This window comes from Miniopterus schreibersii, assembly GCF_964146895.1.
Source record: "Miniopterus schreibersii genome assembly, chromosome: 1".
NCBI classification, from domain to species: Eukaryota; Metazoa; Chordata; class Mammalia; order Chiroptera; family Miniopteridae; genus Miniopterus; species Miniopterus schreibersii.
In genome coordinates this window covers 106,341,347-106,367,934 of record NC_138101.1, presented here as the reverse complement: position 1 = coordinate 106,367,934, position 26,588 = coordinate 106,341,347, and the positions used below count along the sequence as shown (strand labels likewise).

Sequence of the window (26,588 nt, the reverse complement as noted above, 5' to 3'; positions counted from 1 at the left end):
AAAAAAGGAAAGAAAGGGGCATGTTAAATGTGTCTAAAGAGGTAAACATTACATGTATCCTATTTAATATATTTATTATATAAAACTGACTGGCCCTGCTCATCCCTGTAGATGGTAAAATAAGGGTTACTTGAACACAAACGCTGGGTGATACCTTGCTCTTTGTTGACCCATCCTGGTTTATCCCTCTGCCAGTTACCCCCCCCACACTCACTCCAGCTCTCTCTGGCATGTTTTGAATGAAGAGCCATGTGTTGCTTGGCCACTGGCAGGTGATTGGCCATCCCTGCCCCAGGGTTTATGAAGAGCTTCAACCATTTGCAGACAACTTAATCATGATAGATGTTAACTTCCATGGAAAGTTTTATCAGGCTAAAGAAAGCATTTCTTTGTTACCTATGTTCAGTAAGGTTAGATGAATTAGCAGAGATTGGCTTCTTTTTTTGATAGAATGTTCCTGTTCTCAATGGGTATGCATGCAAATGAGACGCAGCATTCTCATTTCCCATTTGTGATTATAGGAGTGAAGGTCACAGAAGTGTGATGTGTGTGTATGTGTTTAGGCTTGGGTGGGATGGGCTAGTTTGAAGGAGTGTTCCATTCTGAAAATCTCTTATCAATACCGTGGTTTCCAAGGAATGTTCCTTTATACATCAGGATGGGTGAGTGATCCTGCAGTACAGACAACCCTCCAAATCTTGGTGGCTTGAAGAAACAGATTTATTCCTTGATATTGCTACATGTACATTGATGTTTAGCAGGGGCTTCTGTTCATCAGAATTACTCAAGGACCCAGGCTGACAGAATGCCACCATCTTGAACATTGCCAGTTACTGGAGGGTAAAAGATTGCTCAGAAGGGTCTTGTACCTTTAAATGTTCTTGCCTGGAAGTAATAAACAAGTTACAATGGCCCTATCTAATCACAAGGGAGCCAGAAAGTTCAGTCCATCTTTTGTCCAAAATTGGGGACCAGAAATATTTGACAAAATGACTACCACATTTTCCAAACTAGAAAACTTAGGGAAACTTCTATAGATATTTGGTCATAGGCCCTTGAGACTGCTCATATACTTGATTTTCTGTTTCTCATTTAAAGAATCTTGTGTTAAGACTCAGGGAAAAAGTTAACTCAAAGGCTGCCAGTCATATCCTTAACCAGGTCAGACTAATTAAGCCTTTGCCAGAAAATAAGTTGCAGAAGTTCAGTAAGAATTTAAATGTGTCCCCACACATACAACATTGAAATCCTTAAGGAATGATGGTCTCTGCTGTTATTACTACTGGACGTGAACAAGGCTGTTAAATATTTAAATATTTCAAATTACCCTGAAAAACCTTTCTCATGAGACTGAGAGTTATCATCTTGAATGGTCTTCTGGAATTGTTTTTTGTTTTATTTTCTTATGATTATTGTTTGTAACAGGTCTTAGCAATTCATGAAAGTTCAGGGGAAAGTGTTTGTAAGTTTGCTTCCTATTAGGTCCCTCTACTCTAGGATTAGTAGTCCTAAGCCAAGATCACTGGTGGTGGTAGAAGTAATAACTACCACTTATTCATCATTTATTGTTGTTTGTTATGTGTCAGGCATTGCACAAACCCTTTATGTGGATTGTATTGTTTGATCCAGAGAACAACCTTATGAAAGTAGGTGCTGTTATCCGTACTTTACTGGTAAGAAAACAGAGTGTTTGCCTTTTACAGCAGAGCCAGGATTCCAGTCCAGGGAGTTTGACTCCTCTCCTTATACACCTAACTACTATTCTATTCTGATTTGGGTCCTGAGCACACTTTGTCTTTTTCTTTAGCTTGATGTAGTTTTAGAGACCAACCTGGCAACAATCCGGGTTCTGGAAGCAATACAGAAGAAGCTTTCCCGCTTGTCTGCTGAGGAACAAGCCAAATTTCGCTTGGACAACACCCTTGGGGGCACGTCAGAAGTTATCCATCGAAAAGCACTCCAGAGGATATATGCTGACAAAGCGGCTGACATCATTGATGGTCTGAGGAAGAACCCCTCCATTGCTGTCCCCATTGTACTTAAAAGGTATCTGAGTGAATGTGCCCTTTGTGTGCTCTCCTGTGCTTCAGGACAGAGTTGGTTTCCCATTAAGTAAAGCTCATTTTTTGCCTTGTTATCCCATGAGACCTCCATTTCTCCCCATCCTGGTTGTTGGAAATCAGGTACAGTGCGGGTAGTGGAGTTTCGTAAAAAAATACATATAGCCCAGCTGGTGTGGCTCAGCAGTTGAACATTGATTGACCTATGATCCAGGCGATCATGGTTTGATTCCCAGTCAGGATGCATGCCTGGGTTGTGGGCTCGATCTCCAGTGGGGGCATGCAGGATACAACCGATCAATGACTCTCTCATCATTGATGTTTCTCTCTCCCCCTCCCCTTTCCTCTCTGAAATCAATAAAGACATATTTTTAAACACACACATACATATAGATATATGGAATGCTTCATGAATTTGCGTGTCATCCTTGCTCAGGGCCCCTGCTAATCTCTGTATTGTTCCAATTTTATGTCCTGCTGAAGTGAGCATGCTGGTGGAGTTTTTTTTTTAAATATTCTTATTGATTTCAGAGCAAGGAAGGGAGAGGGAGAGAAAGATGGAAACATCAGTGATGAGTCATTGATCGGCTGCCTCCTGCATGTCTCCTACTGGGGATCGAGCCTGAAACCTGGGCATGAGTCCTGACTGGGAATCGAACCGTGACCTCCTGGTTCATAGGTTGACACTCAACCACTAAGCCACACCAGCCGGACTTGGTAGAGCTTCTTGATGAGGCTTTGTGTAGCCAAGAGTAGAGGACAAACCTTGAAAGTCCATAGTGGAGTGCTCTGTGTTTGAGGCCGTACTTTAAAGTATAGAAAAGAACAAAGAAGAAAACCACCACCCATGTTCCTTCCATTTAGTACTAACCGTTGTAACATCTTTGGTTTTTAAGGAGAGTCACCCATTGTCTTTGTAAAATTGATATGTATCATTTAAAAAGACTTAGATTGCCATTTCTACCAAGAATGTACTATTCTTTCTCCTAATAAGCCTTCATCCTGAGGTGTAGAGGGGCCGTTGTGTCCATCTAAGGTCAGGCATCAAGATGGGGCCAGAGCCAGGGCTGAGTCCAGGTTCCTCCAAGTTCATGGCACTCTGGACCACACTATGAATCCCAGCTAAGAGCTGGGTCCTCCTCACTCAGTGTCTATCACCTGGTGAAAGGAATTCTTGTCTGCTGCACAGATGCCCCAGTTTTAGTATTCCTCCCTAGTCTTCCCCTCAGATGCTGCCACAGGTTATTTCTCTTTTTCCCAGTAATATTTAACTTTTGTCTTGGAGATGTAGAATATTCTTCAGTTCCCATGTTGTTTTTTATTTTAATCTCTCCTTTTCTGGAGGGTTAGGATCAGTTGTTCTCATCAGAATTTCCCAGACTATATCCAAAGGAACATTACAGTGCAGGCTCTCTGCTCTTGGATTTTTGCATTTACGTTTGCATAGTAAACACTCTTAGAGGTTGCATAGCAAAGAAACTTGTTTAACTTTGTTTTAGCTGGCCAAGGATCAGAATCCCCTTTTTAAGGGTATTCCATGAAATGCTGTTTGATAAATAACTATTCTGGGTAGGATTTCTGACTTTGGGACAAATAACTTCCCCAAAAACCCGAATGAGTAGTTTCCTCATGTAACAGAGTTAAAAGCTTGGTTTGAATAACATTTATCCCAAGTTGCCAATAATTTTGACAGGCCTATCATATCTTTTGACTTTTGAAATAAAGTAAATGTGACACATTTCTCAGTTCTAAACTCTTATGAGAATTGGTGGTGTTATCCCTATTTCACTGGTATAACAAAGCAAGAATTCCAATCCAGGGAGTTTGACTCCCCACCTTGTTGTTTCCACCCCACCTCCATGCCCTGCTAGGTTGAAGATGAAAGAGGAAGAATGGCGAGAAGCTCAGAGGGGCTTTAACAAGGTGTGGAGAGAGCAAAATGAGAAATACTACTTGAAGTCCCTGGACCACCAGGGTATCAACTTTAAACAGAATGACACCAAGGTCCTGAGATCTAAGAGCTTACTCAACGAGATTGAGAGTATCTATGATGAGGTGAGCTGGAGTTCTCACGCCTGTGAGAGGGCTCCAATCTTTGTATTACACATGTTTTTGATTTCTGGAAGTTACCATTGTTACATGAAAGCGAGACCATCTAAGACTTGTTGATTCTTGCTTTGTAACTGTCATAGACTATTTCTGATTCTACCATTTTAACACTAAACCTCACCTTTCTACCTAAGCTGTCTTACTGGTTTCCTAGTTTACCCTCCTGATTTCACTTGACAACCCCATCTCTCTCCCCATTCACTTCCCTCAGGCAGTACCTTGTATTCGATTAGCCAGTCTCAGCTTCCCACCACTTAAACTCTTCTCACTGATCCCCAAACTCTTTCTAATCCTTGTTTATTCAGCATACTTATAAGGATTATATGTAGTACAGGAGCTAAGCTACAGAGATGAGTAAGAAACTATCCTGCTTTCTTTGAGCTCACAGTCTTAGGGGATGGATAGAAACATAAATGTAGTGTGGTTGAGAATTCCTGAAAGTGGTGTGATCTTGAATTTTAAAAAACTTTTTATTGTGAAACTCAAATATACATGAAGGGGGAGAGAATAATAAAGTGAGCTCTTACATAAACTTAAATAATCGTTTTTATTTTGCCAATGTTGTTACATCTAACATTTTCTGCCTTCCCACCCCAGAAGAACCTTAAAGTGAATCCTAGACCTCATACTGTCTATACTCCATAGATACTAATTCAGAATTTTAGAAGATGGTCCCAATTCTGTCCCATTGTCCCCTATCAGTTTTCAAAGTCAAGAAGGTACCGCTTTTTGTTCTCAAACCACATCTTCAGCATTACCTTATTGTTTCTGGAAGTTTTCAATTGGAAAATAATAGCCACTGTGGTTAATAATTAAATGTATTGATGGTGTTATCTCATAGGCCTGTTTGTTGTTGCTGTGGATATGGCACTTACTACTTTGTGTCTCTCTCCTGGTAGAGGCAAGAGGCTACTGAAGAAAATGCTGGCGTACCTGCTGGCCCACACCTCTCTCTGGCCTATGAAGACAAGCAAATCCTGGAGGACGCCGCTGCCTTGATTATCCACCACGTGAAGAGACAGGCAGGCATTCAGAAGGAGGACAAGTACAAAATCAAGCAGATCATGCATCACTTCATTCCAGATCTGCTCTTTGCTCAGAGGGGTGATCTCTCTGATGTAGAGGAAGAGGAAGAAGAAGAGATGGATGTAGATGAGGCCACAGGGGTGGCTAAGAAGCACAATGGTGTTGGGGGCAGCCCCCCTAAGTCCAAGCTACTGTTTAGTAACACGACAGCGCAGAAGCTAAGAGGGATGGATGAAGTGTACAACCTCTTCTATGTTAATAACAACTGGTACATCTTTATGCGACTGCACCAGATTCTTTGCTTGAGGCTTCTTCGGATTTGCTCCCAAGCAGAACGGCAGATCGAAGAAGAAAACAGAGAGAGGGAGTGGGAGCGAGAAGTGTTGGGCCTAAAGCGAGACAAGAGTGACAGCCCTGCCATCCAGCTTCGTCTCAAAGAACCTAGTGAGTACCTAGACTGCTGGTTTACAGAAGATAAGAAGGGTTGGTGACCTCAGGGTCTAGTTAGACTCAGGACTGTTTTCTTTTATACATGGGACACAGGCAGGCCTCAGAGGGGTTTACATCCTAGTTCTGCAACTTATTGGTTGTGTGACCTTAAACTCTCTGAACCTGTTTACCTGAAAAATGGAGGTGCTATTTGTTTCTTTGTAGGGTTGTTGGGAGAATTGGAGAAAATATGCAAACCTCCCTGTACAGTGCTTGGATCGTGGACACTTGGTGGCTAGTACTGTGGACACCAGGGAAAGGGGTGTCAGTTGCTATCAGTTTCCCAAGTGGCAGACCTCTGGGTTATTGCAAAGTGTTTCAAACGGCAGAGAGGGACGAAAACAGCACAGTTGATGCCATTCCATGACAGAACATAAATTCCTAGTTGTTCATGCCTAAGACAGATGCAAATTTTCTAATGTGTTTGGTCAGGACTCTTTAACCAGAGGGGTTCATAGCTCATTCCTAATAAATAGGGGTTATGGAAAAGAGATTGGAACTCAAGAGAGATGGTGTGAGACAGCAGAATAGGCAGAACAGAAATGAAGATAGAAAACTCACGAAAAGGAAAATGAATAAGGGTTAAGGAAGCAATCATATGCTTTAAGTAATTCTGTGCCACCTACTTCTAGATTAACTGCTTAGTTCATAATTTAAGTACTTGAGGTGTGAGCCAAAAACTTATCCATGAAGTCTTTCTTCTGTGCTCTTGAGGAAATAGCCAATCTGTAGAGCAAATTATCTTTTTTTTTTTTAACTGTTGTTAAGAAGCCCATGTGTGGCCCTAGCCTTCAATCTGTTGAAGAGCTAATGACCCTGGGAATTAATTCTAAAAACCTTTATCTGGATTAATCCTAGCTTGACAGAGACAACCTTTGGACCTCAGTGTGGTGATTCCACCTGCTTGGGTAGAAACAAGAGAAAATGGCCTAATCCTGCCTTGACCACTGACTTACACCTTAGTTTGAGGTTTACATAGTTTGATCTTGAATGATAACGCCCCTCTATGCTTCATGGAAATAGCTCTGTGAGCAAGCGACTCATGTGAGGAATGCTCTTTGCAGGCAGGGGAGCCAACAACTTTTTGAAGAAACTTCTTCCCTGGGATATTTTGCTTTCTTATCATGCAGAGGCCATCCTAACTGTCACTAAGTGTCTTTCTGGCATGGTCAGAGTGGTACTGTCTTCTGATACAGCTGCTGATTGTAGCTTCCTGTTGGATTGTGTCTCTGCAGATTGAGGAGGCATGTTTTGAGTACCTAGGATTTTCTCTTTCAGTGCTCCTTAGGCCAGCTGTGGGACCTGCCCTGCCTGCTCTCCTGATCTTTTCCTAACAGGGTAAAGCCTTATCTGTCCCATCTCTCCCACAGTGGATGTTGATGTAGAAGATTATTACCCAGCTTTCCTGGATATGGTGCGGAGCCTGCTGGATGGCAACATTGACTCATCACAGTATGAAGATTCGCTGCGAGAGATGTTCACCATTCATGCCTACATTGCCTTCACCATGGACAAGCTCATCCAGAGCATCGTCAGACAGGTGAGGGTGAGGGTGGTGAGGAAAGATATCCTTACCTAAAGATGGGCCAGGCACATAGAAAGGATTTATAATGGTATTTATGTATGAATGCTTCTATGGGGGGGGGGGGAGTGAATGTGCTGTGGGATGTCTCTTGTTAACAAAGTGGCAGCACTTCAGCCACGTAATTGACTCCTCTGCTTTGCTCAGTGTGCCCTCACAGTCGGATGAGCCTGCCTCACACCTGATGTTTGGCTCCTTTCTTGCTGGCTGCCTGTTGAGTCAGCATTGGTCCTGACCCTGCTCTCTGCCCTACTGGCCCAGCTCTGTTCTCGTCTACCAGGGGTGAGCTCTCAGCTGGTAGCCTTTTCTCTTCTGTAGGTTTTGGTAATTCTGTCTACATACTTTCCTCATTTAATACTTGAAATTCTTTTTACAGGAAAGGTTTCATATATCATCTTTTATAATATAGTACCGTCACTATCTGAGGCTCTCTCTGGGTTAGGTTTGTAGTTGGTTTTCTGGTTTGTTCCTTTGGCACCCTGGGAGTTTGTAAATATGTTTGATGTTCTCTATTGCAATGATAATTTCATAGCAAATAGCATGCAGTATGCCTTGAGTTTTGAACTCCTGAAGGGAGTGTGTAGTTGGTGCACTACTTTCTTTTTTTGTTTGTTAATCCTCACATGAGGACATTTTTTCCATTGCTTTTTCAGAGAGAGTGGGGAGGGAGGGAAGGTGGGAAGAGAGAGAGAGAAGGAAACATTGATGTGAGAGAGACATGCCGTTGACCAGGAATCGATCCTGTGACCTTTTGGTGTGCAGACCGACGCTCTAACCACTTAGCAACACTGGCCAGAGCGGTGCACTACTTTCTTTAAAGTGAAAACTTGTAAAAAGATTCTAATTCTAGAGTCTATACTGCCACTATGGAAAGAAAAGTTTGTTGCTCAAGTGTTTTCTTGAGGTAAAGTGTGGAATCCTTTGTAGAGTGCCCGTGCTTTTGCCTTGAATTTGAAAGGATGCGCAGCTCTGCATCCCTCTCATAGCTTCTCAGAGTCAGGGAAGAAGCTTCTGAATTTTGGCATTTTCACCAAAGTTGTCAAGCATACAGTTTTTTCCCTGCAAGTTGAAGAAGTTATTAGGCCTTTCCTTAAGGTGTCTGCATGGTGACTGGCAGAAATCATTGTATGGATACAATTAGCTGTGGTCATAAATTTTTTTTTTTTTTTAAATCCTCACTGGAGGATACTTTTTCCATTGCTTTTTAGAAAGAGTAGAAGGGAGAGAATGAGAGACAGAGACACAGACAGACAGACCGACCTCAATGTGAGAGACACATTGACAATTGGTTGCCTCCTGCGCTTACCCAAATGAGGGCTGGGGATCTAGCTTGTGAACGAGATATGTGCCCTTGGTGGGAATCAAACCCGGGACCCTTCAGTCTGAGCAAAACCAGATAGGGCACTATGGTCATAATTTTTGAGACTAATCCCTGTTAACATCCCCTGAAAGTTGCCATGGGCTTATTTTCCTGCTTACAAGTTTACTGCTGCTACAGCTAGGAGTAATGTCTTTCATACTGCCAGCACAGCAACTTTATAAGTTCAATAACACGAACTTTTTATAAGCCCAGGTTGGTTTTTTGAAACAATAGATATAATTAATCCACTTACTAGAAGCACCTGGTTATGATTTTGAGTCAGTAATGCATAATGTTTAGTCCTTTTTTATGGGAACAAGTTTCATACAGAAACCCAAAATCAGTATTTTTAAATCTAAGTTCATGGTCCTCATCCTAACCCCCAATTGGAGGCATATCTTCTCTTAGTCACATCTCACTTTGTATTCTCCCAGAGTTCATTGCTGACTGGAGGTAGAACTCATATTTCAAGGTCAATCCGTACTTTTTTCTTACCATTTCTAGGCTAGTTGAGGGATTTGTTTTAAGAATACAATAGGCAGCTAGTGCAGAACTCAGCATGTGTCCAGACCACATAGGTATTGGACTGGGACAGCCTGCATGCCTTCTTTCTGGACATCTGTTTCATTCTTATACTTCTCTCTGCAAATGAACGTTGGACAACCCCACCCCCACCTACCTTTACCCCAGGCTTTGACTTCCCATGGTAGTGCCCCTGACCCAAGCATTGCCTGGTATTTCCATCCAGATGCTCCTCTCTCTACCAGGCACACTCATTGTGTCATTTCAGATTAGCAGTTATGAGAATCTGACCAGACTAGCTTGGGTGTGGAGTTATCTAGTTGTCCCTGGATTATAGTGCTGCCCTTTCCAAAGACTCTCTAGAAGGGGCCAGATATCCAAGAAGAGTTTGTGTGGGGGAGTTAGTGATTTGGTTTACTTTAACAAGAAGATACAAAGCACAAGTATTTACATGGTAGAGGCCATGCTTTGGATATACTTTCTTTACACTGCTTTTTTTCTCTCTGAAACACTATCTTGAGCTTTTTTTCTGTTATCAAGTTGTCATGAGTATTATTTTAATGGTCCATTAGAATCCATTGTCTGGACTAATTGTGATTTATTTAATCATCTCCAGTTGATTTTTTTACCACTATCAAATCACTCACCCTCTGACCTTGCACTGTGTCCATTTATCTACAAATAGACATATTTGTCATTTATGACTTTTTTAAATATCAAAAATAAGTAGTTGTTATAGTTACTAGCACTTCAAAAAGAATGTATCTTCCTTAAAAATAGAATGGCTTAGTGGTTATGAGAATTTTAAAATAAAATAGACAAATTGATATTGCAGTTAACTTTTTGCTTTCTACTTGTATCTGGGAGTTTTTTTGTTTGGTTTTGTTTTTACATTCTCTGGCATTTTAATGGGTAGTTTTATTTGAGGGAATTTTTACTTCACAGTAGAAGTATTCTCATGATTCATGGAAATGGAAACTGAAAAATTCAACTTTCTAGTCATCAGACAATTTAATAAAATAGTCATAAAAGTTGCCAATTGTCAATCGTGATTGACCTGTGTTGAAGATGAGTTAATTAACATTATATACCATTTAAGTACTATACTTTCTATCAGATATAGAAAAATAGGTAGTGTGTTAGAAAGAATATTGGCACTAGGGTCAGGAAGCTTGACTATTAATCCTAACTCCACTCCTTCAGCTGAGTGCCCCTGGTAGTTAATTCAGCAGCAGTTTTCTTAAATACCTAATGAGCTTCAGACTTTGTACTAGGACTGCGAATATAGACTTGGATCTTGCTTTCATGGTTCTCTAAGGCCCCTCTCCTCACTTTGGGACACAGTGAGTTTCCTTATCTAACATGTAAATTTATCTCATATAACAGAACACCCCTCTCCAGCCTCTTCCCAGGGTAGTTGTGTGGATCAAGTGAGAATATATATGTATGAAAGCAAATTGTAAGTGGTGAAGAAGTGCCATAAAAATAGGAAGCCATGGGAATGTTTTTTCATGTAAAAAATGTTAAGATCTTTGGAACTTTAAAAAAATAGCATAATTAATAACCGTTGTCTATAGTTTTGCTTTTAAATAGATATGAAAGTTTTACTCAAGGACCAGTGATATGGTTGAAGATTTTGGTTAGTTATTCTCCAAGAAAAAAAATAGTGGTTTTGTGTGACTAATTTTTTTAAAATTACCAATCCCCAAAAGCCTCTTTTTGAGCTGAGTGACTGGAACTATCAAAGGAAGGTTGAGTATATGGCAGGGAAAAGTGTTTTCTTGGTTCATGGTCGATGTGCCTTTGCTTGATTCCAGCTGCAGCACATCGTGAGTGATGAGATCTGTGTACAGGTGACTGACCTTTACCTGGCAGAAAACAACAATGGGGCAACTGGAGGCCACCTGAACACGCAGACTTCGAGGAGTCTCTTGGAGTCCGCATATCAGCGGAAGGCCGAGCAGCTCATGTCAGAGGAGAATTGCTTTAAGGTGAGAATTACTCATGTAGTCAATAAAGGTGCTGGTAACAGTGGAAGTTGTTGGGACCTTCTCTGCCAGAAGTCAAAAACCAGGGTGCTTTGACCCAGTGATTCTACTCCTGGGACCTCCTTAGAGTTCTTGTGAGCTTGCTGGAGAATATACAAAAACATAGAGAAACAGAAGTAAAGTCTCCTAAGGACAGTTCCTTACTTTCTTGCCTTAAAAAATATATTACTTGTTTGTAATATATTAAATTATTTTTACAGGTTTGTATTCTGCCTTCTGTTTTTTTCATATGATAGTGCTTTGTAAGTATATTGTTTTAAAAGTGTAATCCTTGATCATTGTAGAAAAGATAAGAAATGCAGAGAAAAGGGAAATTGCCTACATTTCTTCCCAAAAATAATCATTGATGACATTTCTAGACTTTTCTATACTTATATATGTTTTGAAAGAGATTATATTGGGCAAAGTGTTCTTTGTAAGTTATTTTGTTCAATTAGCAACACCTCTGAGTCTTCAGCATCTTTTGGTGACTATTTGATATTTCATGCCTGTCTTGTTTGACACCTGAGTTGTTTCTGGTTTTTCACCATTGTAATAGCTAATTTGAAAAGCATATAGCTGGAAACAGTCTAAAGGTCCAACCCACTATCGAAGTGGTTAATGGTAACCTATTGTGTGAATACTGGATGGCATATTTTGCAGCCCTTAAAAGTAAATTATAAATTGTAAAAATATTGAAGCAAAAGGATGCAAAAGTTTGTGTACTATGACTGCAACTATGTAATAAATGTGTATAGTTGAGCAAAGTCTGTATGTATTTACACAAGGGGAGCAGGGTCAGGTAGTCCAGAATAAGGTTTGTGGTTGGCTGAGCAGAGAGCAAAGCTAAGTAACAGTTTGACCTAGTTGGGTATATTCCATATACTTAAATGATCCGACCCCAAATTTTTCACATTGTTTTCTGCTTCTACTTTCAGCCGTTTTCATTTCTAATTCATGTTTGCTTAATTTAGAATCAGAGAACTGGAAACAAGTTTTTTAGTTCATTCCTTAGATCTGATGTTCTAATACCTGAGGACTTTCCCACTACAGAAGAGATTCTCTAAGCTTTTCAGGGTTTTAAATCTATAAATGTTTGTTATGAGCTTATTGTGTGTTAGTTTCTATTGTGAAACAGAATTAGTCTCCCCACCCATCATGAGTTAACAGAGTATTAAATTGTGGCCAGGGACTATGAAGGAATGGATAGATTCACCTTACAGATAAGAATAATTATCAGAGGGAATAGCAGGAAAAAAGGCTTTGTAACCAGAAAATTGTGTCACCACAGTAATCCTCCTCTTTAAAATGCATACATAGAGAATACAATTTAATATGTTAGCACTAAGCAGCCCTTCAAATCCACCTTTCTCCCTCACCTTCAGCCTCTTCTTCCTTTATTTTTCCTATGTACATTCTACACTGATTTTTTTTTTTTTAAATCCTCACCTGAGGATATTTTCTCCATTGCTTTTCAGAGAGTGGAAGGGAGAGACAGAGAAACAGTGATGTGAGAGAGACACATCAATTGGTTGCCTCCCGCATGCGGCCCCTATCCGGGCCGGGATCGAGCCTGCAGCCAAGGTATGTGCCCTTGGCCAGAATCAAACCCAGGACCCTTCAGTCAATGGGCCGATGCTCTAACCACTGAGCCAAACTGACGAGGGCTCTACACTGATTTTTTTTTTTAAACTCAGGCATTTTCAGCTCTCTGTCCATTCAGACCCTTTTCTATGCATTTATAGACATGTGTATGCATATGTAGAAATAAATGCCGGGCTGTGCATATTCTACATCCTGTTTTTTTCGTTTAGTATGTCTTAGAATTGCTCTATTTTGGTTTATATAGATCCAGCTCAGTATTTTCAGCTGTTGTGTCATACTTAATAGTATGAATGTACCATATTTAAAAATAAATCCATTTTCTTATGGGTGAACATTTAAACTTTCCTTTTTTTCTTTTCTTTCTATCTTCAAATAGTGCTACATTGAACAGCATTTTCTTGTACTTGTGTCCTTGTGTGCCTGTGTTAGTATTTGTCTAGGGTAGAGACAAACAAGTGAAATTACTTGGTCCAGGGGTGTACTTGTTTTAAATTTTAATGGATATTGCCATTTCACTCTCCAGAATGTTAGGCTGTACCAGTGTACACTTACAAAAGAGCATTGATTTCCTTGGTCACTTGGTTTTATCAGATTTCTTTATTTTTGCCAGTTAGATGGTTAGTAAATTACATTATTTAAATTTATCCCTGTTTCCTACTGTTGCCCTTTTCTCCTCTTCCGTGTATTGCTTATTCATATCTTTCGCCTTTTTTGGGGGGGGGTTAGTTCTTTTTATGTACTTACTAAAATACTGTTGTCTCTCTCATAATTTCTCCGAAATTGATTGATCTTCTGTATCCTTCAGTGCCCAGCTGAAGATCACTTCAGTGAAGTGAAATCTTTCTCAGCTCACTGAGGAGGAAATGTTTATTCTCACAGCATATTGCTCATGTTTCTAAAATAGTACCTTTGTGGTTACTTAGTTGTAATGTAAACATAGCTGTTTATATTCCTATTTACTTTACTAAATGGATCTTCTCCAAACTTGCCCCAGTGTTATGCAAAGTGCTGAGGTCCCAGAAAACCTCAGGCATTGTTTGTGGATTCCAAAGAAATGACTAGCTGTGAAAGACATGGGTTTATTAGGACTTAAGTGTGCGCTGGTGGTGGCTGATAGAGTACAGAAAACAGAGAAACAGGGCATGCAGGGGGAGGAGCACATGGGCAAGATTTGTGAGATCAAAGCTTTGTGTAAACTAGCTGTTTACAATCCAGGCTCACATCTAGAAGCAGTTTCTCCTTGACCTTTCTTAGACTGAGTTGCTGGCCAGGTTCCCAAAGCTCTCACAGCCTGCTTACAAATGTACTTCACTATATTTCCCACAGGGTGGTGGAGGGAGTTGGAGCATTGGAAGGGGCCCATGTTCCCATTTACCATATAGTCTGTCTGCTAAATAGTACACATTCTGTGACTCTGTGTTGAGTAAATGAAGATAAAGGAGGATATCGGTGGAGGAGGCATGTAGACATGGGAGTCCAAGTGGTAAAGGATCTTTAGAGCCATACTAAGTAAATAGTTCGGATTTTCTTGTATTTGTTGAGCAGTGAAGCATTGTTAAGGACTAAATATCACACTGGATTTGAGTTTTCAGGAAGATCAGTTTGGTAACACTGAGTAAGGAAGAGCGGAGGAATTGGAGGTGTGTTTACTAGTGGAGGCACTTACCAAATTTGGGTGATGGATGTGTGCATTCTAATAATGAAGCAAGTTAAGACTTGGAGAGTGGTTACAGAGGTGAGAGATCTGGGTAAACACGGTGAAGGGCCTAGCAGAGGATACAGGTGGAGGATCCTGTTGGGGGTGAAATTGGGTTCATTTTTAAGCATGTAGAGAGTAGACTGTCTACTCAATATCACTTTGAAGGGTAATTTCCTTAGAGCAATAGGACTAATCTAGACATTCTAGGTGATCCTAGGGTTTAGAATATTTCTAGGGGCAGTTTGTTTCACTAGGGGCAGTTCGTTTCACATCTGTTTTGAAAGTACCTATGTTTGTATTTGTGTGTATATTATGTTCTTGTCATGTTTTAAATTTTACTAATACATAGGAATTTTTTAAGCTTCTCCAGAACAACACCAGGAACTATAACTGGCTTGTGGTCCTGTTTACTTACTGACTGTGTATACTTGAGAGATCAGAACTCTCTGAATTTTAGGTTTTTTTCCTGTGTAAACCAAGGAGGTTGAATGATTCTCAAGCTTCCTTCTAAGCGCTGATCATCTTCCATGTGATTTGGATCATGACCGTGTCTGCAGCAAGCCTTTAGGATAAGAGTGGTGATAATCCTAGGGTTCTGAAAGGGGAGATCTATGTGTTATCTTCATTTGATAGTTCTTCTGTGCAAAACATGATGCTTTTGCCTCTTATCGGTGTATTGCTTTTAAATATGAATTTTTAAAAATATATTTTTTTAATCAGTTTTTTGAGAGAGAGGAAAGGCGAGGGAGAGAAACATGGATGAGAGAGAAACATCAATAAGCTGCCTCCTGCACACACCCCCTACTGGGGATCGACCCTGAGACCTGGCGGGGAATTGAACCAGCAGTCTTTTGGTGCACGAGACAATGCTCAACCGAGCCACATTGGCCAGGACTTAAATAGAATTTTTATTTTAAAATTGCACAAATAATATTAGCACAACTGAGTTTGAAAAATTTCCAGTATATCTGATACCATTACAGCAGATCACTTCTTAATATGTTAATATTTTGTCCTTACCCCATGACTTGTATGACGCCTCAGGTAATCTTTATTGCTGTGGAAATGCGGTTGCTGCTCTCGGTTGTGTTCATGTTTTCATTTTCAGTTTAGTATGAGATGGTTCCTTTTCTTCTTCTTTTTAAAATGCTGTAGACTTGTTTATGCCTTTGTATTAAGTCCTAGAAATGGGATTATCAAGTGAAATGGCTTTAATATTTTATAGTTCTGGCTTTAAAGCACTCTTATTGACATTGATTATTCCAGCTAATTGAAGAAGTATGAAATATAAAATGGTGCTTTTTGCACTAACATTTCATTTTGCTGATAGCAAGATTAAACTTTTGCCTTTTTAATCACCTGCCTCCTAAGCTTTTATCTTCCTCGTCTCTTCTGTTAGAGCAGAGTTGTGAGTGAGTTGGTTATAATAGGTGGGTCTAACTGGTAATGTTAATGAGAGATGCAAGCCTCCTCACCTCCCAACCCTTGAGAAGCTAGGTTATAGCTTCAGAGACGGTCTTTTGTTCACACTCAGGTTTCTTATTTGCAGCTTATGTTCATTCAGAGCCAAGGCCAGGTTCAGCTGACCATTGAGCTTTTGGACACAGAAGAAGAGAACTCAGATGACCCTGTGGAAGCAGAGGTATGACAAGTATATTGCAGAAACTGTGCTAAGGGAGCTGCCATGTCCTGAGGGACTGCCCATTGATTGTCTCCTAGAAGGCCAAGACATCAGTAGGCCTGCTTAAGGGTCAGAACATGATGCTTAAAGTGCAGATCATTCCAGCCATGTCTTCAGCTAAAGAGAAGAGCTATCTGGTAGTAGCTAATTGGGATTGATGGCAGTCTCAGCTAGCTCTCGGTAAAACCATCTCCTCTAAGGAAAACTCATACTTGGCACCTTCTTTTTTTTTTCTCCTGAAGTGTAAGAAACAACAAATGAAGTGCCATATGCCCGGTTTCTTCTTGATTTTTGTGTGCTATGTTTATTTTTATTGGATTAGATGAAGTCAGGAGTTCTCAACCCCACAGAGTAGACAGAGTGAGTTGGTTATAATAGATGGGTCTAACTGGTAATGTTAACGAGAGATGCAAGCCACATGTGTGATGGTGGGGGAATATGGAAGGGAGACTGTTGTTTTGTGGGAATATTGGCTCATGGTTTCCAAATCATTAAACTTTCTTAAAGAGATGCCAGAAATCCAGATTTTAATGTGAAAGATACTGATTTTCACACATTTGCCGCTGATATTTTATTCTTTAACAAAAATGCTTTATGAAAAAATAAAACTTGGGAGTAAGCCATTGTCTACACATTTATGACTTCTGGTAACTTTCAAATATCTCATAGAAACTGAGTTTTGCTATCTAACACAGCTTTTTTCAACTGCTGCAAGAATTTCTAAAACATGCAATACTTAATTAGAGACAGTGACCTCTTTTCCTATAGATTGTCAAATAAAAAAATGACAACAGCCAACACATTAATAGTCAGCTGGTAGGAGTGAATCAAAATTTTACCTAATTTTTTTGTCAATATCAGCAAAAAATACATTGGTGAACCACAGAATTGTAATAGTTATTTATTTTTATTTAATCCTCACTCAAAGATAGGTTTTTTTATTGAAAAAAATACATATATATATTTTTTAGAAAGAGAGAGGAATGTGGGGGGAGAGATAGAGAGAAACATTGATCTGAGAGAGAAACATTGATCAGTTGCCTCCCATATGCACCTGATCAGGGATCAAACCCGCAAACTTTTGATGTACAATACGATGCTCCAACTGAGCCACCCTGCCAGGGCATGTGCTGCAGAATTTTAGTAATTAATTAGTTTATGTGTTCCATGAATGGAAAATGTTGAAAATAGTTGATCTAACAGACTTTTTAAGCTGTTTCAATACCAAGAAACAAGCGTGTGATTATGGGAAGAGAGTTTTTTATCTTGAAATTATAGGGACTTCAGACATTTTAGTCATAGAATTTGCTGATGAGGGAGGGTAGAGCTCAGGTTTTGTGCTCTCTCTCCACCCCTATTTTGTGTTTATAATCCTAGCGCTGGTCAGACTATGTGGAGCGGTACATGAATTCTGATACTACCTCTCCTGAGCTTCGTGAGCATCTGGCACGGAAACCAGTATTTCTCCCAAGGTGAGTGAACTAAGTCATTTATCAGCAGAATACGCTTGTGCATAGTTGAGCAACAGAAAGTTAAATGACTTTCAGATTCTTGTTTTTCACTTACTCTATTTATTGTTCTTCCTGCTGAGGGCACTAATCAAGGTTTGTGTCACTATTAAACCAGAAGCTTAGCTGGAGCTCTGGCCAAAGCATCAAGGAAGTGAGAGTTTTAGAGAATCAGCAACAATTTACTTCCCGTATTATGTCATATATATAAAAGGACACAAAGCTAAATTAGCAAAGGGAAAGTCACCTGTGAGAAAGGCAGGAAGCCAGGCAAAAGCTTCCCAGAATCATCTTCCATTGGAGTGATACAGGACGGTCTGGATTCCTCCAGCAATGAATTGTGACAATTTATTTGAAATGCTGTCTACCAAGGAAGCTCATTAGGTTCTCTGAGTGCCACAGTTTTTTATTGGGTTCTAGTCGTATAGGTGCCCTCTGCCTAGGATATACCAAAATTCCAGATTTCCAGAAGGAAAGCACATTTTCAGCATAAACCATATATTTTGTGCAAACAGCTTACATACAGGGAGCCACTCTTATCATTTTGGGAATAGTGGTAACTTGCCCAAAATTCAAGATCTCAAGGTACAACCTTATAAGCAGGCCTCTCAAAGGATAGCAGTCTTATGCCTGCTGTTAACTCTCTTCACAGAATCTTTTTAATTCACCCTCACCACCATATGTGGGCAGATTGTAATGCTGGTCCTCTATCTGAGGTTGGAGAAGAGTTTCAAAAGTAGAAAATAGGTTTTGCTGTAGTAGAGTGACTTTCTTCCTTCCCAAAAGTTTAGAATTGAAATTTCGTGCTTTACATTTCCAGAAGGGTATTATCCCAGTATTATAGGCTTAGTCCTAAACAGAACATGGATGGGGGTGTGAACAGAAGGGCTCTGCCAGGTTCTTCTCATTGATTCATTGAGCAGACCTCAAGCAGTTACTCTGTGCCTGGCCCCTCTCTCAACAAAACAGACTTAGTCTCCATGCTTATGACAGGACAATAAACATACCGTGTGTTTCCCACCAGGTTGGCAAAGTTTTGCAAGATTTTGTAATACATGTTGTAGATGGTGCAGGGAAGGGAGGCACTTTCATATTCCATTGGGAAAGATGTAAGTTGATACAGTCATTCTGGGGTCAGAGCCATTTATAGGACCTTTACCCTAGACTTTGGTTTCTAATAATTTGCCATATAGATAAGGTTTCAGTCTTTTTGGCCTTGAGACCCCTTCACTCTTAGAGATTGAGTACCTCCAAAAGCTTTTGTTTATATGCATTATATCCAGTAACATTTACCACATTAGAAATTAAAACTGAGAAATGTTTAAAATGTTTATGAATTCATTTTTAAAACACCATCATATGTTAAACCCATTATATGTTATCATAAATAATTTTATAATGAAAAGCTGTTCCAAACAAAAATTAGTGCCCTGGCTGGTGTGGTTCAGTGGTTAGAGCATCGGCCTGTGCACTGAAGGGTCACAGGTTTGATTCCCAGTTAGGGTTATGTACCTGGGTTGCAGGTTCACCTCTAGCCCCAGTCAGGGCACGTTGGGGAGGCAACCAGTCAATGTTTCTCTCTCCCTCTCTCTCCCTCTCTCCCTCCTTCCTTTCCTCCATCCATCCCTTCCACTCTTTCTAAAAATCAACGGGAAAAAATATTCTCGGGTGAGGATTAACAAAAAAAAAAATAGTGAAAAGAGTGACATTGCATTACATTTTTACAAAGTTGTTTCATGCCTGGCTTAATAGAACAGCTGGATTCTTAGATCTGCTTCTGTATTCAGTCTGTTGTACTATATTGTTTGGTTGAAATATGTGAAGAAAACCTGGCCTTACTCAAATATGCAGTTAGAAAAAATTATTTTCATATCCTTTCAGATAATTGTGGATATTCTTTGACATGACAACAAAACTCTTCAAGTGGTAGTTTCTTAAAGGTTAGTTACAGTATCAATGAAAGTACCAATGATCTTTTCATAGTTATGTCAAACCATTAGCTTATTTTGTAATTTGAATCTTCTTCATGCATGATTTTATAACTTCGTGCAGTTGGTTATTTGGAAAATAATAATTCACTAAGTTGTGTAGACCTACCAGAAGTTTACACATTTCTATTTTATAATATTAAAAAACCCACATTTGTTAATATTGCCATTGACCTCATTAAACACATCTTTAAGTAATGGGAAGCTGTCAGCTCATGGTGGCAAGCACCAGTTTACCAAAATTCAGTTTTACTTGCAAGCTTAAATCTTATTGGCAACAAATATATGCAGTTGTTTTCCTTGAAGTGCCAGGCTTCCCTGTTCATTTTGAGAAAATATGTACCAAATGTCCTAGGCTGACTAGTCAGTTGTTCTTTCCGGTAAAATTGCAACATAAGCAGAGCTCAAGTGCTTTTCTTCAAGGATTCCATTGTACTCTAGCACACGAAGGTGCTTTATGTGTAGTTCCCATTTTTCCCACAGCATATTAAAACAATGTGAATTGAGGGTCTGAGATTTAATTTTAAAATGCTACTTCTTCATCAAGGACATTCTTAAGTGAAGCCATCTTTTTAATTGCCAGTGCGTGGCCAGAGAATACAAAGATTTCTAAGATTTCTTGGGGCCACCACAAGCATTTTTATTCACCATTATTTTTGCACTGCAGGGCCAAATAATGCAGTAAAAGGGGGGGGGGGGGATAATGTTTTAGTGTTATGATGAAAATAGCTTTGACCTTACAGACCTCCTGAAAAGGGTTTTGGGACCACCAAGGGTCCTTGGACCAAAGGACTTGCTGTCCTACAGAAAAACATGTATACAGAGATACTCACTGAAACAGTGCTTTTATTAACTTAGTATTGGAAATAATATAATTGCCTAGTTAACAACCTTTTTTCTGCTTATTATTGGAGAGAATTAAGCTCTAAACACCTACCAAGACATCCATTGATGTTTATCTTCTTTCCTATGTATGTAGGATAGTATTAGTTATGTACCACCTTTGGAAGAATTGAAAAAAATAGGCATTTAAATAATTTTCTGTGCCCTGTGTTTCTGATGAGGAACCCCTGATTGATTTCTGTTAAGGAATGGTTAAATTGAGGCACATTTCCTCTGCAGCCATTAAAGAGAATGAGACTAGACTGTGTAGTGAAATAAAAAATTCTTCATGAGAGTCAGTGAAAAGTTGAAAATAATAGAATAATATTTATACTATAATCTGATTTTGTTTTGAACAAATTTCAAAAGAAGAACCATAGCGAGTGATTACGTGTGTTATTTCAGGGGGACCTAGAAGGTTTCAAATCAAAACTGCTGACAGAGGTTACCTCTGCCAAGGCAAGTGGGAGTTTTTAAGAATTAGGGGTAGGAGGTGGTTGAAGATTTCTGCTTTTTATTCTGTTTATCCCTGCAGCTAAAATTTTCTTTTACAATGAAACCATTGGACATTTTTTATATGTATGTAACTAAAATTGTGATGAGTGCTGTGAAGGCATATAATAAGGAAAACTCTTGGGAGTCATGGGAACCTGTCTGGACCAGCTCTCATCTTTCAGAGCTTTCTGCTTTGTAGGAACCTACGGCGGATCCGGAAGTGTCAGCGTGGTCGAGAACAGCAGGAAAAGGAAGGGAAGGAAGGAAACAGCAAGAAGAGCATGGAGAATGTGGATAGCCTGGATAAGCTGGAGTGTAGGTTCAAGCTGAACTCTTACAAGATGGTGTATGTAATCAAGTCCGAGGACTACATGTATCGGAGGACTGCCTTGCTCCGGGCTCATCAGGTGAGAACCTCTCTCCCCAGCAGGACCAGCCTACCCCAGAGGCTTCTGGTTTTTTCTCTTTATGAAAACCTCCACTTGGATTTGAGAATTGTTGAGTAAGCCAGTGTATTAGGTGGTTGTGGATGCTGTAGCAAAGTACCACACAAACTGTGTGACTTAAACAACAGAAATTTATTATCTCAGAGCTGAAAGCTAGAAGTCCAAGTTCAAATTGTTGAGCAGAATGGGTTTGAACCTTTTGAGGGAGAATGTTTTGCTTGCCTCTTCTGGGCTCTGGTAGTTAGCTGACACCCTTTGGTATTCCTTGGCTTGCAGATTTCTGCCTTCATCTTCACATGGCACTCTCCCTGTGTGCGTGTCTGTGTCCACATTTTCCTCCATTCCCCCTACTAATAGTACGACCTCATCTTAACTAATTATATCTGCAACAACCTTATTTCCAAATTAGGTCACATTCTGAGGTACTGAGGGTTAAGACTTGAACATATGAATTTGGAGGTGGAGCACAAATCAGTCTTTAACAGCTGGTGGCACTCTCCATTGAAGCTACACCCAGCATTTACTTTCAAGTGGTATTGCTTGTGTGAAGCCTACTCATTTTCATGAACTGCCTCAATCCTGAAAGCTTCCTGGTGCACTTATGTACCAGGTATTGAGCCAGGCCCTGGGATTACAGCCATGAAGTAGAGCATATAAGGCAGTGTGATACACACTATCAAGGAAAAAAACTAGGTGAAGTGACCAAGGGTAACTGATGGGCAGGCCCAGCTTTTTTGGGGGAGATCTCTCTGAGGAGGTGAAGCTTAAGGCCTGAACAGTGACAAGGATCCAGCCTGGTGAAGAGTTGGGGGTTGATACTTTCTAGGCAAAGGAAACAAGTATAAGACTGGGAGGGAGGAATGTGGGAGAAACTAAAACCATCAGTGTATATTGAGCCATAAGGAAAGTGGGATGTCTGAAGTTGGAAGGGTAGGTAGAGGCCACATTGCTTAGTCTTATAGGCCATGGTTTGGATTTTGTTTGAGGTCCATTGGGACGTTGTTGACAAAGATGGCTTGGACTGTTACGATGAGAATGGGAACAGCGTAGGCACAAAGTTGGAAGGGCCGAGACCATTCAAAAAGACTGCTCTTGTTCACGTGAGATGTGATGGTGATCTGGGCTGGTAAAAAGGTGGCAATGGAATTATAAGGATTAGATAGACAGTAGATACAGTTTGGAGATACAGTTGCCAGATGGTAATGATCAGATTCCTGTTTGAGGTCAGAGAAAGGAGAACATCAAAGGATGATGCCTGGTGGTTTCTGTTATTTTGTTTGTTTTGCTTCAGTAAGTGGGAAATTTAGGGATACATCTGTTATTAGGAAGAAGTTACCATACTTGAGGGGCAGATCAAGTACTTTGTTTTGAACTGGTTAAGTTTGATAGGACAAAACATTCAAGTGGGATATGCTGGGTGGGCAGTTTAATGTACTTCTCTCATGGTACTGTGTGTTATATATCTGTGTCTCTGATTCAGATTATTTGGGGAGCGAGGCACCCCCTAATTTACCTTTTTCTCCTATTCTGCCTTGCACATGGGCATCAGCAAATATTTATAGGATACATAGGTAGGAATATGAACCTCCACTGGAGATCTGCTGTGCCTGGCACTCTGCTGGGCAGGGTAGAGGTAATACTGTGAGGGAGAGTGGGTTTTAAGCCCTTTAATTTGCGTCATGTTATTTAGAAGTGGATTGCCATGCTGCTGATAGAAATGACCAACAGCCGCAACTCATGTGTCATTTGGGGCTGTATTAGAAGCAGCTAAATTGCTGATTTTATAATGTAGATTGTAGTTCCAGGTGATACTAATGAATGCTAAAATTGAGGAGCCCTGAACTTGTTCTGCCCAGACCCTGTGTTGGCATTTCTTTGGTGGCTCAATGGGTTCCAACTCCTTACATGCTCTATGTTCTTAACCTCTTGTGATTCTCTTCTTTAAACATAGATTCCTATTCCTTCCCCCCTGCACTAACCAGTAGTATCAGAGATTTGAGGCCACATCTTTCCTTTGCTACTTTAGGAGAAAATTGAGCTTTGTATTTGAATGGAGTTTTTTTGGTCCTAGTTCATGGGTGTTTTTTTGTTTTGTTTTGCTTGTTCTGTTTTGCAGTCCCATGAGCGTGTAAGCAAAAGGCTACATCAGAGGTTCCAGGCCTGGGTAGATAAATGGACCAAGGAGCATGTGCCCCGTGAAATGGCAGCGGAGACCAGCAAGTGGCTCATGGGTGAGGGGCTGGAGGGCCTGGTGCCCTGTACCACCACCTGTGACACAGAGACCCTGCACTTTGTGAGCATTAACAAGTACCGTGTCAAATACGGCACAGTGTTCAAAACCCCATAACTGCCAAGCCAGAGCAAATAACTTAAGGGAGGTGTGTGGAGGGTGGGAGTGGGCTTCACATATCCTCACACACACTGAAGAAACAAGGAAGATGCCTTTCAAGCCTCACTGGGCCTCTCTGGGACATGGCCACCTGATCTGTCTGTGCAGCCTGGCACCAAGTGGGCTACATGTAATAAACATGGGTACCTTACAAAGCTGGAGCTGGAACTTTCCCCAAGGGGTTTGGGTATTATCCTGCCCTGGAGGGGAAGGAAGTCCATGCAAGCATATACAGCAGCTTGCTTGCACACACCAGCAGAGCTAAGACTGGAGTCTCCTGGGGCCTGACCTTCGATGAGGGAACCAGGTGCTGTTCAAACCTTGGCTGGATGGGTGTACATTAACAAACAGACTGGGGAAAGACTCAACGCAACGCTCAGATGGGCTGTAACTCTGATGGTCACTGCTCCTCTTCTCTACCCCCAAAAGGGGAACAAAACTGGATTTGACACCCCCCCACCCCACCCCACCCAGGTCACTGAAGCACATTTAGAGCATCCATTAGATTTTATCTGGGACCTGCAGTTTGGCTTTGGGATTGATCATCTTGTGGATTTGATTCCTGACGAATCCCTTGCTGCCTCCCTTTTACTCTCGCCTCTGGATATCAACCTCAACAAATTCAAATCAGTTCTTTTTAGCTCCCGTGGAACTATTTTGTACCTGCTTCTTTACAAGTCTGCCCTAGTGCCACCCACCAGCTTTACTCTTTCTCTCAAACAAACACAATTTTAACGTGGGTTTTCTGGTGGTTTTGTGTGGTTTTTTTTTTTTTTTTTGTAAATAATGTACATACTGTCAATTTTTTATTAAAAGAAATATGCTTTGATGTGCTAGCATAACTGCTCTAGCTTCTTGTGTATCATAGTTCTATGTGGCTTCAGATTTAGTACCTATGAACAGGTGTGCAAGACATTTATTACACTTTTTACCAAAGGGAGTAGTAGTACTTTTGTGTAAAACTTGTCTTCCCCTTGCCCCAACCCTTTTTTTTTTCTTTTTCTTCCTCTGGGTAAATAAATAAAGCTTGGTTCTTAAGGAATAAATTTGCAACTCAAGTCCCTTGTCATCACCAGAGAACTATTATAAAGCAGGGACTTAGGCTCAGTTCCTTATCCATGATACCAACAGGCTTTTGCTTTAGTTAGTAGACAATTTCACTTATCTCAATTCAAAATATTCAAAGTTTTTGAAGCAGAATACTTTATTCTTTCAACACATGTTTTTGCCTCCCTTATTTCAACTGTTTGGAAATATGTGATATTTGGGTAATTTGTCTAGCTATATAATTTGTAATTCTCTATATTGTTTCTTACCGTATTGAAAATGGGGGTGAACAACTTATAAATACCAAATCAGTATTTGAAAGAAGTGTGGTATAAGGCGTAGGGAGGGAGATTTGGTACATTTCATTACTATAAATAGAATATATATATTTTTAAATTACATAAATTTAAACTGGCAGACATTTAAACCTGAGTGATTAGGATTTTTATATGTGGTCAGTCTAGACTTCTGGTGGATTTTCCTCCAGCAACCATTTACTCTAGTCGTAGTTTTGCAAAGTAACCAACAATATTTTGTGTGGTTTTGTTTTTTTATTTAAAAATTCCCCCCCCCCACACACACACACAAACCCCACAGATTTTTGGCTTCTGAACTTTCAAATACATGGTAGTCTCTGACTTTTTTGTTTGTATGTGTGGGAGTGAGGGGGGAGAGGACACAAGTGACTGAACCCAGAAATATAGGGTGGCAAAAGAGCCTTGTGGGAGGAGATTCTAAGGTGAAGCTGGGGCAGTGTCAGACTTGGAGATGGGAGATCTTTATGTTTTCCCAGCAGTAACTCGTACCTATTCCCCTCCACTCACTCAAGAAAGATCATATTGACTTGGAATTACGGGGTATTGAAATAGGTGGGGCCCCAGCTGTTGCTCTCCTTCCACAGGGTTATATCCAGAGCACCTGCTTCAGCAGGTCAGGAATAGGGTTTTAGGGCCAGCTCAGGAGAAAACCTTCAACCCACCAGTGCAACCGAAAAGAAGGGGGAGCTTCACCTGTAGGCAGGGTTTTCACAAGCAGCATTTTTATCCCTCCTGTCTTCTGACATCTGAGCTACAAGCTCTAAACTGAGCCTGTATTATAGCTGGCAAGTTATCTTTAAATTGTTTGGTATTATGTATTCAGTCACCTTTCTGTGTGCTTTGCATTTGAAATGTTGTAAATTTAACTTGGCCAGTATTTCCATTAAAATATCAGGGCTAATGCTGTGTATATATTTTTCTTACTAATGATATTCTAGACAAGAACTCCCTGACAATCCTAGGAGGGGGAAAATGCCAGTGAACTACTAGGGTAACGTGAAAATGAAATTAGAGGTGTTTCTGGCATTATGGCTACTCTCAACTCTTCAGTCCTGTGTGGTGACATACAGTATTCTATTAGGATCTTGAATGCTATGACTAACATGCCATCTCAAAATCTTTCCAGAGTTTCTGGTCATGACCAGCAGCCATGTACAAAAAATAGGGAGTAGAGGAAAGCTGAGGTTACCGGGGTGCAGAGCCCTCCCTAATTAACACCATGTCCATTCCTGGTGGTCCCAGCTCTTTCTAGGTTTTCCAGGGGGTTCCTCCTTGCTGCTGCTGAGGCCGAGTGATCTGCTTCTGTTGTGTCTAATGGTCCCTTATCTTTGGGAGCTTTCGGAGAATCTGAGCGTC

General features: G+C 40.4%; 1 protein-coding gene across 4 annotated transcripts in view; it reads left to right on the top strand.

The window, feature by feature from the left end:
* The window catches only part of SIN3A (SIN3 transcription regulator family member A), a 68,887-nt gene extending 43,963 nt beyond the window's left edge, over positions 1-24,924 (top strand). For 3 of the 4 annotated variants that reach the window (XM_081157213.1, XM_081157212.1, XM_081157211.1), the window contains 9 exons: positions 1,808-2,046; positions 3,932-4,115; positions 5,069-5,639; positions 7,055-7,224; positions 10,966-11,139; positions 16,029-16,121; positions 17,538-17,632; positions 21,233-21,440; positions 23,596-24,924. In XM_081157213.1, the coding sequence (XP_081013339.1) occupies positions 1,808-2,046; positions 3,932-4,115; positions 5,069-5,639; positions 7,055-7,224; positions 10,966-11,139; positions 16,029-16,121; positions 17,538-17,632; positions 21,233-21,440; positions 23,596-23,826 (1,965 nt within the window). In that variant the 3' untranslated portion in view covers positions 23,827-24,924. Of the gene's footprint in view, positions 1-1,807; positions 2,047-3,931; positions 4,116-5,068; positions 5,640-7,054; positions 7,225-10,965; positions 11,140-16,028; positions 16,122-17,537; positions 17,633-19,549; positions 19,609-21,232; positions 21,441-23,595 lie in introns of those variants that run through there. The other variant, XR_014000214.1, reaches the window with a different exon arrangement.
* The last annotated feature ends 1,664 nt before the right edge of the window (positions 24,925-26,588 follow it).